The sequence below is a fragment of the Vigna angularis genome, chromosome 5 (assembly GCF_016808095.1).
Source record: "Vigna angularis cultivar LongXiaoDou No.4 chromosome 5, ASM1680809v1, whole genome shotgun sequence".
Taxonomy (NCBI): Eukaryota; Viridiplantae; Streptophyta; class Magnoliopsida; order Fabales; family Fabaceae; genus Vigna; species Vigna angularis.
In genome coordinates this window covers 5,078,947-5,095,989 of record NC_068974.1, presented here as the reverse complement: position 1 = coordinate 5,095,989, position 17,043 = coordinate 5,078,947, and the positions used below count along the sequence as shown (strand labels likewise).

Genomic DNA, 17,043 nt, shown 5'->3' with positions numbered 1-17,043 from the left:
TCAAGAAAGGTACGCCGAGGAGATTTTACAAAAGTTTAAAATGGCGTAGCGTAACCTGGTTTCTACTCCAATAAAGCCCAACACAAAATTGTCTTAGTATGGAGAAGGAGACCAAGTTAATCCAAGCAAGTACCGCAGTCTAATTAGAAGTTTAAGGTATTTGACAAACATGAGACTAGATTTGATGTTAAGTGTTGGGATCAAAAGTCGATACATGGAAGAGTCGAGGTACTCCCACAATAAGGCTTTGAAAGGAATACTAAGATATATGATAGAAACAATATTGTTTGGCCTATTATATACCAAGTTAAATGATTACCGACTTAGTGACTACTTAAATTGTGATTGGTGTGGAGACGTTAATGATCGGAAGAGCAAAATGGGTTATGTTTTCTTCATGGAAAACACGATATTCACCTGACTTTCGAAGAAGCAACCTATTGTAACATTGTCAACCTGTGAGGCCGAGTACATTACAACGTCTTGGAGTGTGCATCATGTTGTTTAGCTTAAGAATCTTTTAAGCATGCTGAAAGTGAAGCAAGAAAAGAAAATAATTATCCAAGTGGATAACAAGTCAGGCATTGAGTTAGCATAACCCAATCAATCATGAAAGAAATAAAAAACATTAATGTTGAGTTTCACTTCATCTGAGAACCAATAAAATAAAGAAGTGTGAAGTAGAACATGTGGAAAGTAGAATGCAAATTGTTGATATGTTGACAAATTCATTACCTACTGTGTTTTTCAATGATTAGAAGAAGTTGATTGGGATGAAAGATGAAAATAATTTAAGTTTATAAAAGGGTTTTGTCAGAATAAACTTTGTCAATTATTATGAGGAATAATGTTTTAATATATTAGAAGAGCAAAGCCAAGAAGTTAGTGTATTATGTTTTGACATTTATGGTCATTATAATAGTGTGTATTGTAATAATTAGAGATACTATGGCTTAGAGATGAAAGACCAAATGTTTATCCTTTAAATTATAATGTTCACGTGATATGAAATACATTAAAGTAAAATTAAATTATACAAAGACTTTGTCATTCTACTAACAGTTGTGAGTGAGTTGCGAAGAGTGCAACAATGAAAAAGAGACAGTGATGACGAGGTGAGAGCATGCAAACACTAACAACACAATGAGAAAACATCAAAAAGAAACAAAATGATGCACACAAAGTGAAAAGAGATTGAATGGATGCTATGTTTAAAGGATATACATAGATTATAGAAGAAAAGACATAAAGTTAGTTTTACATTTATTCTTATTACAATCAACATAAAAACCAAAAACTATTACAAATTTACAAATTTATCACTGCATGTTTTTACTATTTAACTTACAAGGACGTGATTTATATTATTTTCTTGTATTGATGTAATGTCACATATCACTTTCATGTAAGACACATGACACAACCTTGAAAAAAAAACTGTATTCTCAAAAAATTTATTTCGAGAAATCTAATTTAGAATATTCTAAAATATGTAATCTAAAATATATTTTAGTTTTTTTTTCAGAATATGTAATTCATAATAAAAAAATTTGTATTTTAAATTATATAATCTGAAATATAAACATTTATCAAGATACGGGTCAAAATTCTATCACAAATAACATATTGGAGAACACACAATAGAAAGCAGAATGGACAGTTAGTTCATAAGTGAAATAATATAAGTTTTCTCTTTTGTGCAGAAAAGAAAAAAGTCGCATAAAAAAAATTAAAAGAAAATCATTAGCTGATAATTAAATCAATAGACACAATAGACAATATTAGTCATAGTTCTTGATATGCAGGAAGAAGATTCCCATTGAATGGTAACTTACTATACTAGTCATGACAACAACACATGTCCCACAACTTTTGATACAAACCTTTTATTGGGCTCAATGAGCCCTTGATCCAAGAAGAAAAGGTCAAAAATAGATGGGGCAAAGTATATCAGAGGAAAAAGACTAAGAAGGGGACGCAACATATCAGGGAGGAATAGGTTGGTTAGAAGAGAGAGAGAAAGGGGTGTGGTTGTTTTAAAAAGAATCAGGATGAGAAGTTTTGGAAGGACGGTTATTTTGTTTAGTGGAGAGGGAACCATTTTTGGTTTCTCTTAGGAGCTTGGCTTTGGATAGTGGATAATTGTATCCTTCTGATTTTCTTGTTTAGCAGGAAATAAAAATCACCTATATTTATTTTGAGTCTTCATTTAATATGTTTTGTTGATTTTTTTTAAACCTTATCATTGGTCCGACCTATCGGATAGTCGCACACAATGTCACCGAAGAAGACCAATACTCAAGAGGAATCAATAGCTGAGGAGAATGATGAGACGAAGGTAGGGTTCGTTGCGGGAAAAGTGACCAAACTCAAGGCAGTTGTTGAGGAGTTAATTGCGCAATCATTATAGAACCAAACCCATTTGGAGAATGTTCGTAAAGACGCTGCTAAGCAGATCACAATATTACGTAAGGATGCAGGTAAGAATCAATCAAAGTTGCTCAACCTAATGTCAGAATTTACGAAGGGAAGAGAGGACAAGAATTTACGAAGGGAAGAGAGGACAAGGATGAAGGACAGGGGTCAGTGGAACAGAAGAAAATGAATTCGGTAAAGGTTATTATATCAAGGGTGTTTCCGAGTATGAAACAGCTTGACGGAAATGATTTGTTGAAGTTTTGCGAATCGATGAAGAAAATCGAGTTGACATCATTCCACGGTGAAGATCTCGCAGGGTGGATTGCGAGGGCAAAGGTTTATTTTAATATCCAAGAGACACGAGAAGTCGTACATGTAAACTTTGCCCATCTATGTATGGAAGGAAGCACGATATATTTTTTTTCAGTCTCTGTTGAATGAATGAATATGAGGAGTTAACATGGGAAGATTTGAAAAGAGAGATGCTGAAGAGATATGGAGGAATGGGGGAAGGAAGTGTTTATGATCAATTGGTTTCTCTGAAACAAACAAGAAGTGTGGAGGATTATATTAGAAGTTTTAAATATTTGATTACCCAAATACCACGAATGCATGACGAATAGTTCTTTTTATACTTTACTCAAGGGTTAAAGGTCGAAATTCGTGCAGAATGCGAAGTTTACACATTGCAAACCCTCTCTTTAGGGGCGCATGATGAATATGGCTCATGCCATTGATGTGGAGATGTCAGGGAGAAACAGAATGTGGCCGGGAAGAGGTGAGTCACGTGGTGATGGTAAAACCTAATTGGAAACTGACCTATCTTTAGTGTGTTGGGTAAAATTGGCCCAAAATAGAATGAGGGCAATTGGGGAGGAAATGGACCAGGCCTAATTGGGAGGAAATGGACCAGGCCGCCAATTTTACGAAGATTGTTCCCCGATGTCTACCTCCAAACCTCCTGACCATCGCCTCCGTCAATGTCGCCCAGGTAGGATTCTTCACCTTCTTTCGCCAAAAGCGGAACCAATAATTCGCTCCCCCTTCCATACAGATGTACACCAGCTTCATCTTCTCCCTTTCTGTCACATTTTGTAATTCGAAGAATTTCTCCGCCCTAGCGATCCATCCCATCGGATCGACCCCTTCGAAAGTGGGTAATTCCACTCTCTTCATCCAACTCTTTTGAACGTCGCATTCTTCCTCTAATTCATCCTCTGACTCATCCTCCTCCGTACCCCGACCTCCATTAACCGAACGACTGCCTTCAGAACTCCTCCCCCGGTTCCCTCTTCTCCCACGGTCGCGATTCGTGTTTCGAGTCGTTCCCCTCATCTCCGCTCGAATTTCCTCCAACGTCGCTTCCATGGAATCGAATCTTCCCTCCAATGCACTCACCCTGTTCTCCATCTCGTCTCTCCTTCGATTTGGATCCGGCAAGTCGGACCAATATTGTTGGACTTCTTAAATCAAGAAGTCAAGAAAGCAAATAAATCACACCAACAGAACGCACTTATCTTAATATACTTCTCTTATTCAATGAACAAGAATACAATTGTATAGTAATCACCCCAAGGAAGCTCGATCTCCCTCCATTGGACTAATGTTCCAGTTAACAACAAAATATTCATTTCATAATCCCCGCCCTTTACCACTAATTCTTATTTATACTCCCCTTTTCCTCTAACTAACTTCTAACAGAAACTCCCTCCTAATTTCTAACAGACATTCTCTCCTTCCCGCCTTTATTTCTCCTCACGTATACTTTTATTCCCCTATCACTGACCAAACCGAAACGTGGGTGCTTTGGTTGCCTTGGGCAGAGTTTTGGTTTAACACCACTAATCATGGATCTACAGGAATGACTCCTTTTGAAGCTGTCTATGGGAGACCACCCCCCAAGATTGTGCAAGTGGTGCAAGGAGAAGTGAGAGTTGAAGTTGTCCAGAAGAATCTTTTGGAGAGGGATGAGGTGTTAAGACAACTAAAATCTCATTTTCTTCATGCTCATGACAGGATGAGGACTCAAGCCAATAAGCATTGAAAGGAAAAAAGACACTTTGTTGTGGTGATCTTGTGTTTTTAAAATTGAAACTGAATAGGCAGCAGTCTGTCATTAACAGGGTTAACCCGAAATTATGTGCTAGATATTATGGCCCTTTTGAGATTGTGGAGAAAATTAGGAAAATGGCATATCAACTAAAATTGCCACCAAGTTCAAAGATTCATCCTGTTTTTCATGTATCATTATTTAAAAGAGTCGTGAGTAAGTATAAGGTTGAGGAGGATCTTCCTAATGGGTTGGAGGATGATAGAGTGGAATTACTAATTCCAGCAGAACAACACATAGAGGGGGGAAAATAAGAAGCAAGTGTTGGTGCCTTGGAAGGGGTAAAATGTTGATGAAGCTACTTGGGAAGATGAAGTAGTAATTCGAAGTCAATTTCCAGAATGTAGCCTTAAGGACAAGGCTCTATTTCAAGAAGGGGTATTGATCCAGACCCAAACATTATTGGGCTCAATGAGCCCTTGATCCAAGAAGAAAAGGTAAAAAATAGATAAGGCAGAGTATATTAGAGGAAAAAGACTAGGAAGGACGACGTGGCATATTAGGGAGGAATATATTGGTTAGAAGAAAGAAAAAGAGGTGTGGTTGTTTTAAAAAGAATCAGGAAGAAGGGAAGTTTTAGGAGGATGGTTATTTTGTTTAGTGGAGAGGGAACCATTCTTGGTTTCTCTTAGGAGCTTGGCTATGGAGAGTGGGATAGTTGTATCCTTCTGATTTTCTTGTTTATCAAGAAATAAAAATCACCTATATATGTTCTGTTGATTTTTTTAAACCTTATCAACTTTTATGCCAATAAACTCACTACAAGAAGTCCTGTAAAGAAATAACAAAACACAAATTTTACCACGGACAAAACATAGGGGCACTACTTTATATGTAGTGTGATTTTCCAATCAAAATTGATGTTTTACTTCATTAATCCATGCAGGAAGAGTCAGCACTAAATGTCAGTGATGGTTACAGAAATGAAACTCTAACTTATAATGGAGAATCACACCTTTATTTTATTCAGGAATTCACTGTTTTATTTATATACAAAATTTATTTCTACTTTTAAACTAAGGACATCTCCCCATACTAAGTATATAAGAAGTAAGGACATCTCCCTTTATATCTCAGGGACATGGCATGACAAATTTCTTGATTCATTTACACTGGTTGGGTTTCCAATGATTCATTTTTGTGTTGTAATTACAGCGTCAATCAAACTATCACCGGCATGAATCAAATAAAACAGACAAATGATTATGTATTAACACAATTACTCAAGGGGACTATGGCACCCAAATAATATCAAATCCATTACAGTCCTACTGCACTGGAACACTACTTCTACAGCAATACATCATACTGATTAGGGAAGATTAAAACTGAGCTTCAAAGGGGGAAGAAAAGAAACCTTCATTGAGAAACCAAACCATGCCTTCAATCGGATCTTCCGTCCAGCAACCTCAACCATACAATAAGACTAAATAGTGGCAGACCAACTGACACCTTCAGCGACTGGTGAAGTTGCTGGCCACCAATTCCGGCGCCACCATCAAGATGCAGCGCTGCCATCGCCACTACAACACCTGCGATTTGTTTCTATTTATTGTTTCTTTTTTTCCACTACTTTTTTTACTCTCTTCTCTCGTTTTTTATCTTCATTGTTCTACTTAATACTCATTCCCTGAAACATTGAAACCCCTCAATACTCATTCTCTGAAGGAGAGCAAAGAAAAGATTCTATTTGAAGATAAGGATGAATTAGTTTTATGCTTGTTAGGAGTTGCAGAGGATTTAAAATTTAAAACATGTATCTATAGTTATGAAATTATTTCAAGTCTTGAACTTGGTGGTGTTTCGTTTTAATGTTATTTTTATTTGAATTTTTAGACTTACTATTAAGAGGCTGTCTTTCTTTATTTTTAACAATAGTAATGTTTCCGCCTTTTTATTTTATATATATGTATTTTATTATTTTATCCGATATGGTTCTGTCTAACCGTTATGATTTATGATATATTTCTGTAAAAGAATTTTGGGTTACTAGCTAAAAGTGACAGCATGATGAATGCATAAATGAAAAAAAAAACACATTATTTCAAGAATAACTAAGAATAACAAGAGAAAATATTGTTATCAACTAAAATAGCTTTAGTTTGTTTAGTTTGTATTCTTGGACTTATACAAAATGTTCAATTCAAATTGTATTGAGGTTAACCAATTTAAAATGTCAACAGTATCATATAGCTAAAAGTGGCAACTTCATGAGTGTATGAATGAAGATAAAGAAAAAGAGTAAAAACACACTATTTCAAGAAGAGTAACTAGGAGAATTGCAAATATTCTTATTCAAGGGAACAATGTCACCCAAATAACATCAAATCCATCTAGAGTCCTACTGCAGTGGAACACTACTTCTAAAGAGATGCATGATACTGATTATAGAAGATTATAAGTGAGCATCAAAGGGGAGGAAGAAAATAAACCTTTAATGAGAAATCACCCCTTCAATCGGATCTGCTGTCAAGCCACCAACCAAACTCGCTCAAAGTGCCACTTCACACTCATTGATGAGCGAATTGCTAATATTCAGAGTAGACTTTCTGCCTTCCGAATACTTATTAGGATTTTGAATGCTCGGCCAAAACTTTGAGTTCTTGATTTCCTTAGCAGAGGGCTGAAATTTAAATAACAATTTTCTTCATACCCTTTTACCACAGCTGAGATCTAACCCATTTTTGTTATTTAAACATGTTATCCACAGGTTACACTCTAGGGTGCACTGGTGCCCAAATAATGCTGTCCTGCACCTTGAGTTTTGCCTAATTACTTCTACTTTTGATCAGTTTGATGCCCAATAAGTCACTTTACCTGGACACTGAATCCAAAGTTAGTCGGATATACAGGCTAAAGAGATTTAATTTAGCATCATTCAACATGAAACAGCACACATAACTTAAAATATTAGATCTTCAAATTATCCACCCTCGACCCTGTATCCATGAAACCTGAAGCCATGGTGTGACTCCAAAGGGGACCAAGCATCAGTATTCCTATAATCATCTGGTCGGTCAGGTTTGCAACCATGAAGAAGAAAAATAAGTCTAAAGTCACTTCCCCCAAACATTCAATCCAAAGTTACTTGCCTATTTAACTAAGCAACCTTTATTGTGAGACAACACACATTTGGATTGAAATAGTATATCCTGAAATTGTCCATATAAAACCCATATAACAAAACTTCAGGGACCAACCATTGAGTCTACAGCTTAAATTCAAGATAATCAGCTGTTGACGAGGGTTTGGAACTTCACTCGCTTTTTAACACTCCGCATTCGATCATACCCAATACCAATCTTGCTGTGCATTAACTTAATCGCCAAATCCGCATTACCAGCCTTCCTCAAGGCATTGATCAGCACAGTCCGAACCTTTCCTGGTATTTCCCTACCCCTATCCACAATCCCATCAGCCAACTTGCAGGCCTCCTTCACACGACCAGCCTTGCACAGCACACCAATCATGTCCTCATAGGCTCTCTCCAGAACAATCCCCATCGGGGCAAGCTCATCCAACACCCTGCAGGCCCTTGCAACCTTCCCTGAAAGACACAGCCCAATTGAAAGAGCCCTGAAACATGCAGCATTCGGCGTGACACCTTTGTCGATCATCTCCTCCCACAGCTTCAGCGCCTCCTCGTTCCTCCTCTCCTTGAATAGCTCACTTATAAGTATAGTAAAAGTATAAATAGTCTGCTCACACCCCTCTTGCTCCATCCGCCTAAACAACATCAGAGCCTCATCAACCCTCCCACTCTTGCACAAACCATCCATCAGAGCATTGTAACAATACGAATCCGGTGGACACCCCACTTCCGCCATCTCCTCAAACAGCCTCTCCGCCTCATCCACCCTCCCAACCTTCCCAAGCCCATCAATCAAACTCGAATAAAACACAGCATTCACACCCACCCCATTACCCTTACAAAACCTGAAATAACTCATGGCCTCCTCCACTTTCCCACTCTTGCACAAACCACCTACAACAGCACCATAAGTAACCTCATCAGGCTCAACTCCATCCACCTTCATCCTCTCCAAAAACGAGAGCGCCGCATCCATGTTCCCGCTCTTGGCATAACCATCAATCATGGCAGTATACACAGCCTTGTGAGCCACACAACCTTTCTTAATCATACTCTCAAACACAAAACAACCCTCCACAACCTTCCCCTGCTTACACAACCCACATATTGTTAAACTATACGCGTGAGAAGGGATTTTCGTTACCAACACTTCATCCTCCTCCATCTCATGGTAAAGCCTCACGCACGAATCCATGTCACCCTCATTGTAACACGCCTGCATCAGGGTCATGTACGTGGCCTCATCGGGCGGCACGTTTTCAGCCTCCATTTCGCGGAGAGTGGCGAACGCGTCCCGCGTTCGCCCGACCTTGCAGTAGCCTTTGACGAGCGTGTTGTAACTGACGACGTCGGGCTTGGGCGACGCGCCTTCCTGCATTGATTTGAACACGCGCTCGGCGGACTCGACGAGGGAGGCGTTGACGAGGGCATTGAGGAGGGAGTTGAGGGTGATGAGGGAGAGAGGGAGGTTGTTGGTCGTCATGGCGCGGAACAGCCAGAGGAGATCATGGATGAGGCCGGCGGCGGCTAGGGTTTTGGCGAGGGAGTGGGCAGCCGGGAGGGTGATGGGGAGGTTGGCGCGGCGGAGGCTGTCGACAGCGGCGGGGAGGGAGGAGGGGGGCAGGAGGGGTAGGAGGGACACATGGCAGTCGAGGGAGTGGGTGTAGTTGGGCTGTGTGGCGGCCCAGGAGAAGAAGCGCGTGGCGGTGAGAGGGTCGGAGAGGGAGCGGAGCGTGTGGGAAACGAAGGCGGGGGAGAGAGAGACGAGGTATTGGCGGCAGAAGGAGTCGAGGTTGGACTCCATGGAGGGAGAGCCGTCGAGGAGGGAGATGATTTGAGAGACCCACGGAGAGGTTTGAGGGGAGGAAACGACGTCGGAGAGATTGCAGAAGGGTTCCACCACCTCGCGCGGCGGAGGGAGGAGTGTGCTGAACGAGCGCCGTGCATTGTGGCTGCGCGAAGGGTAAACTCGTTTGAGTAGCGCAAGGGCCACTCTTCTCATGACTCTCTCACTATTTTGTTTGTCAATAAGGATTTATTTTCGTTTGAAGTGTTGGTTATTTGGGTTCTTCAAATGAATGGTTCAGTTGTTGAACTAAGAAAGCAAAAGTCAAAGTTATATAGTGAGGGAGAGTGAAAATGAAAAGAAAGAATGAGAAATTAAATAGTTTAAATTAAAAATATATAATAAATGTGATTGGTGTAAAGAAATTAATTATAAATATAACAAATTGTAAAAAGTTTTTGTTTGTATTTAAAAAAGTAATAAATTTGTGCAAGAGATCAAACCAGATAACTTCCACTCCAAATTCAAAATAGGATTGTATAATGTCAGAGTCTTTCGCAAGTAACGTTGTCCTAGTAAAACCAAAGATGACTAATAAATTATTAAGGTAACTAAGTGTTACTTAGCATATCCTAAACCGGTACCCACCCACAAAACATAACATAGGCTTATGAACGACAAAAACATATACATTACTGTAAATAGATATTATTTACTATGTATAAATACAACATTTATTGTCTAATATGTATAATTGAATTGAGCATCACATTAACTTTTCAGGCTCCTTAACTTAGGACTAGCAAGATCGAACAAGAAAGACACATTTTGCCTTATTGCTAAAGAACGTTGTAACTGTGAAAAAACGAGAGATACAAGTGGAAGAAAAGTAAACACTTATATTGGACGAATACACTTTAACCTTGTAAAAACATTCAATGTCCACCATGAGGCCAACTCTGAAGAACTCATGGTGTTTACATTTTTGGAAAAACGATAGTTGGAACTACAAAGGTAGCCAACAAAGTTGAATAAAGCAAAACGCAAAGTAGATAAAGGTGTTGAAAAAGAAAAATGCGAATGAAAAGAAAATTAGAGAAAGTTGACCATGAAAACTCTAAGAGATTGCAAAATGAAACATTGCAACCCAGTGTCCTAAGATTCCTCTTCGCCCAGAATACAATGGCAAAAAGTGCCCAAGTAGCACATTGTCGAACTAATGGCACAACCCACACCTTCCACATCACTCAAATTAATCAAAGACATTCGTTCATAGATGATATCATGAAAACCCCTTTACCTAACTACTAGAAGGGTCTAATCATTGATAGGTAAGATGGTATCACCAATCAAAGAAGCATGTGAACATGTATGTCACACAAGTCAACTTGTACACACTATCGATGACATAGTATTTTGTCGTGTTTTTTCCACTCCGCTCAAAGGCACAACCTTAAGCTGGTTTACTAGACTTTCTCCTTTAACGGTTGATTATTTCAACACATTGATAACTTGTGTGTGGTACAATCAACAAATATCATGACTTTGATTATTAAGATTAATTTATCTTTCTTGATATATTGCCCGTACTAGTATAAAATTAAATTTGAAAAATAAATAATTATTAAGTATTAATTTGTATAATTTAAAAAATATTTTTGAATTATATGTAATTAATTAATTAACTAATTGGAATTGATGTCTTAATGTTTAATAATAATGATTAAAAGTAATATAACAAAGTGTAATGACAATGTATTTAGTAACGATATTTAATTTTAATATAAATAGTTGGAATCATAAAATCCAATATGTTTTGGATACATAGTTCTTATGTTGAGATATATAATTAATTACAAGTAATTATATAATAGTTTTATTGGGTGGTATTTAATGGAGACATAGAAGGTTTTGGTCTCTAAATTTTGTTATATATGTATAAATTAAAAATGTTTAATCATTTTTATAGTTTTTATTTTTGTTGGGTTTTTCCAAATAGTCCTTTTTTTTCAATTGGATCCCTAAAAGTGAAAAGTTTAAGCAATTGGCTCTCTGCTGTTAAATTGGATTAATGGAGTTAACTTTCTGATGAGTTGTCAGTTTGACATGAAATATTTTTAAGATGTGGCATATATGCAAGGGTATTACTTGGAATTTCTTTATATAAAACATTTAAAAGATAGGGTTTGGTAGTGGAAATTAAAACGTGGCATATGTAGAGGCTGAAAATTCAAAAGATGAGGAATTAGGGAATTAGGGTTCGTGTTGGATTAAAATTGGGAGGCAGTGTGTTCGTGGTTGAGCTTGGAGATGCAAGATGCAAGACACAAGACGCAAGAATGTCTATGGGCCATTCGTGCTTCTCTTCCACTTGCAATGAGTGTAGAAAGCAATACTGCTCTGTCAGTTCTCGCGGAGATGGAGGGTGGAACAGAAATGACGCATCACTGATTTTCCATTGTGGAGAGAAGTTTGTCTTGAGGACTACAAAAACCAGTAAGAATTGAGGCAAACAATTCTGGTTTTGCCTTAAGTACAAGGTTGAAAGTGAAAATGTTGGATGCAGCTACTTCAGATGGTGCAATAATGGTGGATTTGACGAAAGTGTTAGCTATGAGAAGTTGGAAGCAAAGGATGAGAGGTTGGTGAAGAGTGAGGAAAATGAAAGTGATAAGAAGAACATAGTTCATTTGGAGAAAGCTATGATGGGTCTTCAAACTTAGATGAAATTGTTCATAGGGGCTGTTATTGTTCTATGTGTAATGAACATTATTGTAGTTGCAATGTTGATGGGAAGGACATGATGTGTTGTTGTAGGTGTAATGTAGGCAAGTTGAATGTATTGTTGTTCAATGTAATTAAGATGTGTTGCAATGTATTGTATTAGTTGTAGATGTTTAATGAAATTAAGATTTTCAAACAATAAGATCAAATGGTTTGTCTGATTTGGTACATTGTGGTTTTGTATTTTGAAGAAGAAGTGAAAGCAATTTACATTGCTTTTGTTCACCTAATTCATATTTAGTAGAAGACCCAATAACATATGACAGTTTGGTAAGTTGTGCACTGAAAGTAAAATTGGAACTAATTGTTATAAGTCATACCAGTTAAATGGAGGAACCAATTATTAATTGTGTGCAAGCCACACCAATTATTAATTGTGTGAAAGCCACACTAATTAAACAGAGGAACCAATTATTAATTTTGTGCAATGGTTATAAACGTGTTTGATATAACTCATAATATTCAATTGCTGATCCATTTTTTCTGTCAACAGTGATGGTCTATTTAGTTTTACAACACCAATTTAAGTTATTTGTTTTCATCTTGTCTTCACAAATGATTGCAAAAATGACGCTTAATTTCCTGTTATATATGTAAGCTCTCATTACTGCCGTAGAACAACCTGTACTCATGACAGTTTCAACAAACACATAATACTAGTGTAGTAAAACAGTAGTTAAGAAAACCAAAATGTAGTCATCCATTACTCAAATCAAGATGGACATAATAATATATGCTATATTAATACCAAAATGTAGTCATCCCTTACAAACCATTGTTCATAGAAATACCAATATGTGCAATACTATAATGTAAAACATTATTCATAGAATAGTGCTTTCATGTATTACATTTCCTCTCATGTATTACATTGTTCATTAGTCATGTCGTGCTATGGTTGAGCTTCTTCCACATAAGAATAAAATGAAAGAAAAGAAATAAAAATAACAAAGTAAATGAAAATGTAAATGAAAATGAATAAATAATAAAACATAGGACAATAAAATATGATAAAGTCAAAAACCAATTCGGACGAAATTTGGTATTGACACCAATAGAGTTAAATTTCAAAAAGCTCAAGTTTTGAGTTTTCGTTTAGCAGGGTTGCCACTCCTTAACCAAGAGCAATTACAAAGGAAATGTTTTGGGCAAGACAAAGGACTCGCTAGGTGAGGCATGTGGTAGAGAGAAGACACTGGTAAGACAAAGGACTTGCTAAGCGAGAAGAGTTGTAGAGAGTGAGTGCTTTGCGAGTTAGGAGTCTCGCTAGGCGTGAACAGTGGATTATAAAAACAAAAATGGGATTTTTCAGGAATTATGTTAATATATATGAAATTTAGTAGATAATTATCTAATTAAGAATATTATAAGTAGATTTCGTAAAGATTTAGTCGTTAAAAATGTGTGTATTATTCAAAGTTAACCCATGCATATAAGAATTTATTTCTGAGCAACTTTCTTTATTTTTTTTCCCTTGAATATCATAGAAGATAAGTGGATTTATGGGTTGAGAATTTCACAACAAAAAGACAAGTTGAGATAATGGTGAGACATTCAAATCAAAGTAGTGCAATAGTTTAAAGAGTTAAAATAGAAACATGAGTGATTTTTGAAGATAAACAAGGAGGAATTTGTTAGAAGAAACATAGAATAGAAAGTGAAAGTTGAAGTGTTTGATTGAAACTTGAAGTATCCATGTAAGGAAAGCTAACCATATTTATACTTTGTCATTGGTTGGGTGTGATTTGAATTCATGTTAATGTAATGTGTGTTGTAGTTTAAGTTTTGTATTTAAAATGAACTAATTGTGTGAGTTTTGGTGTCATATGATATATTATTGCTCTAAAAGGTAATTTAAAGTTTGGATTGTTCATGGGACGAAGGCATGATAGAGTAGGCTACGTTAGAAAGGGAAAATTTTTACGATTAATAAATGTGTTGATATGCATTAAGTATGTATGTTGGGGCTAAAGATAATTTGGATGAATTGTAATCTCATTTTAAGATAATGGGTATGTTCACTTGTTTATATGTGTTATAAATTGTTGATGTCAACTTTAGTTTTATGTGTATGTGAAGTTATTTGAATGATGTGTCATGTGTCTCAACAAAAGGTGGGCTCTATGTGAGTAGTCTTGTATGGGTAATGGCACCTTATGAACTCGATAAGTCTTTGTGTTAGAATGAGTGAACTCGTAAATCTTTGTGTGAGAATGATTGAAAAACTCTGTGTGAGTGACACAATTGGTAATCTTGTGTAGATTGATTTATCTACTAAGCTTTATGACAAAGCATGTCTAGAAGTTGTGTGAGTGAAATAATGGATAAACTTTTCAAGAGTGAAAGGGCGGAAATTTTGTGTGAGTGTAACAATTGGTAGTTTTACATGAGTAAGATGCTTGATAGCTCTATTTGAGTTGGCTAGGCATGTCATTGTGAGCTAACATGACTCACATGGATTGGCTCACCACGGGTTGAGCTAAAAATGAATAAGCTCAAATTTACTCACTTTTTGGTGGGTCAAAAAATTTGTAACCCGGTTCGACCCACTATAGGTTAGTGGGTTAATAGGTTGCTCACTTAGGGCGTGTTCGTTTGCGTTGATTCATTATTCTAGTAAATTACGAGGGGAAGATTTGTGATGATTAACTGTGTTCATTTCTAGCAATTTGCAAGCGATGGAAAATGTGAATTAGTGGGATCACGTCATCCTTCTATCTCACATGAGTTAAACGGATTTGAGGGCGATAATGGTTGTTTTACAATAATGTCCCTACTATATGAAGGTAGTCGTTGTGGACCTCCATGGTGGCGAAGGGAGCATGAAGGTAGTTGTGGAACGCATTTCATGAACAACTGTGTGATAGTGAAGTGTTGGGAATTGGTTTTGGGTGTAGTGGAATCGATTGCTTTTGAAGGGTTAAAGGTAAGGGAATCGATTTTGGGGCTTGTGGGACCAATTCCATGAGCATGCATATGTGTGTGGGCTCTTAATTGTATATCTTTATGTGGTTCTTGATCCATTTACCATATTCAGTGACCTTTGAGAGTAATAGTCTTACTGCATATGTGAAAAGCATTGAAAATCATGGTTACATTCTTCATTTTGGTGTCTTCTTTCACATTTTTTTTATACAAAAAATGATGTATTCTTTAAAAATTACCATTATTAACTTTTTTTTTCAAAATTATGGAGTAACGGTCTTTTAAAATAATGTTAACTCATCCAAAAATTATTTCATTTTACTTTTAACATATGGGCAATGTGATAATTTTTATTTACTATCTATTAAATATTTTTCTTTCATATATCATATGAGTCAAATTATTCACAAACTTCACCCGAAATCCATCCACTTTTATTCCCAAATCCTTTAAAAGAAACATAAAAAACTTTACTTTCAAGTCCACTTAAATTTGTCCACACACTCTTCTTAAAATCCATCTTTACAAAAGAAAACACCCTTAAGAATGTTTTGTTCTTTCAATGTATTTTATGTATTTATTACAATATAGTTAGAGTGAATTAATCCAACTCATTATTTTATACTAGTATAATCAAAGTCTTCACCTATTCTACCAAACATTATTATAAAGGTAGTAATTGAAAATTAAAGTGTCAAGCTTTATATAATTTGATAAACAAATGGATTAAACATTCAAACTATTCAAACATTATTGAACAATATTCTAGTAACTAAAATGATCAAATTTTCAACCTACAAAATTAGAAGTAATAATTATAATAATAAGCTTGTGAAAAATGGTAAAAAATTAGTAAAGGATTGTTGTTGGTGGGTTGTGGGTCAACCCACCTTTAACCCGACCCGATTCAATTTAATTGTGGGTTAAATGAGCTGGGTCCAATTTGACTCACAAGTTCTAGAGTTAGCAATCAACCCCACTTGAACCTCTAGTGAGCCCGATTAGCTCACAAGCTCTAGAGTTGGCAGCTTTGTGTGAGCTCGTGGTAGTCTTGCATGAACTGTGACTTTGTGTGAGTCTAAGAGTTGATTATGAGATAATGTTTGTTACTATGCGTGTGTCGAAAATTGAGTAAACTATATGGATAACTTGGGATAATAAAGTATACAAAGTAGTTTTAAACTATAGGTTATGTGTTTTTATGTTAACTTACCCTTTTGTTTGTTGTGTTTGTATTTGACTGAATTGATCATGATTTATCATATAAACATATCATAATACATACATTGAGGAAGATGCATAACAATAAAAAGTGTTATGTTTTTGTTGAATTGGATGAGGATGACTCTTGCTCAACTCTCCTGCCTGGTCAAATGTTTGCTCCCCTCTATGCTCTAGGTGACCGATCGGTTTGGGGGGTGACCTACAGAATACACTCTGACGCTCAAGTCATAATTTAAGTCATAATTTTTCTCTGGAGGTCTAAAGTAATGCGATTATGAAAGCGTAAACATTACCTCAAAATTAAATCTCTATTTATAGAGTTTACAAGAATCTGGCCAATTAATTTACCTCTTAATGATCATTAATACATGTCTTAATCAGTCATCAATAGTCGTTACCGCATTGATTGGGCTTTAACTATGTCGTGACCGAACGACTTCTAAGTCATTTTACGTAACCTAGTTGTTCGATCCGTTGGATGTCGTGCCTTACTAGGCGGGTCTATCCTATAGTAACATGTTTTATAAGAAGTTCTTGATAAAGCAATTTTCTTTAGTTCTTTTTAGTATTTTTAGAATAAAAAAAGTTGTTTTCATTTATAGACATTTAGTTAAGATAACAATTTTGCATTTTTTTTAAGAGTGATACATAGTATTTTTTTTTATTTCCTTGTGGATGAATTCATTTATGATTAAACAATGGTAT

The 17,043-nt window shown here is 36.3% G+C and overlaps 1 protein-coding gene across 4 annotated transcripts; it reads right to left on the bottom strand.

The window, feature by feature from the left end:
- Positions 1-398: 398 nt before the first annotated feature.
- On the bottom strand, positions 399-9,693 carry LOC108340756 (pentatricopeptide repeat-containing protein At1g03560, mitochondrial). 4 transcript variants are annotated; one of them, XM_017578316.2, is made up of 3 exons: positions 6,961-9,693; positions 5,886-6,158; positions 399-529 (listed from the first exon to the last, which is right to left on the bottom strand). In XM_017578316.2, the coding sequence occupies exon 1, from the start codon at positions 9,619-9,621 to the stop codon at positions 7,759-7,761; it is 1,863 nt and encodes a 620-aa protein (XP_017433805.1). In that variant the 5' UTR covers positions 9,622-9,693; the 3' UTR covers positions 399-529; positions 5,886-6,158; positions 6,961-7,758. The 4 variants fall into 4 exon arrangements, with proteins under 4 accessions (XP_017433805.1, XP_017433807.1, XP_017433804.1 ...); XM_017578318.2 differs by lacking the exon at positions 5,886-6,158; XM_017578315.2 differs by lacking the exon at positions 399-529 and having other exon boundaries at positions 5,709-6,158.
- Positions 9,694-17,043: the final 7,350 nt, after the last annotated feature.

What these genes read in the sequence shown, in the direction of transcription:
- LOC108340756 (XM_017578316.2), bottom strand. Translation starts at nt 9,621, where the DNA reads ATGAGAAGAGTGGCCCTTGCGCTACTCAAACGAGTTTACCCTTCGCGC.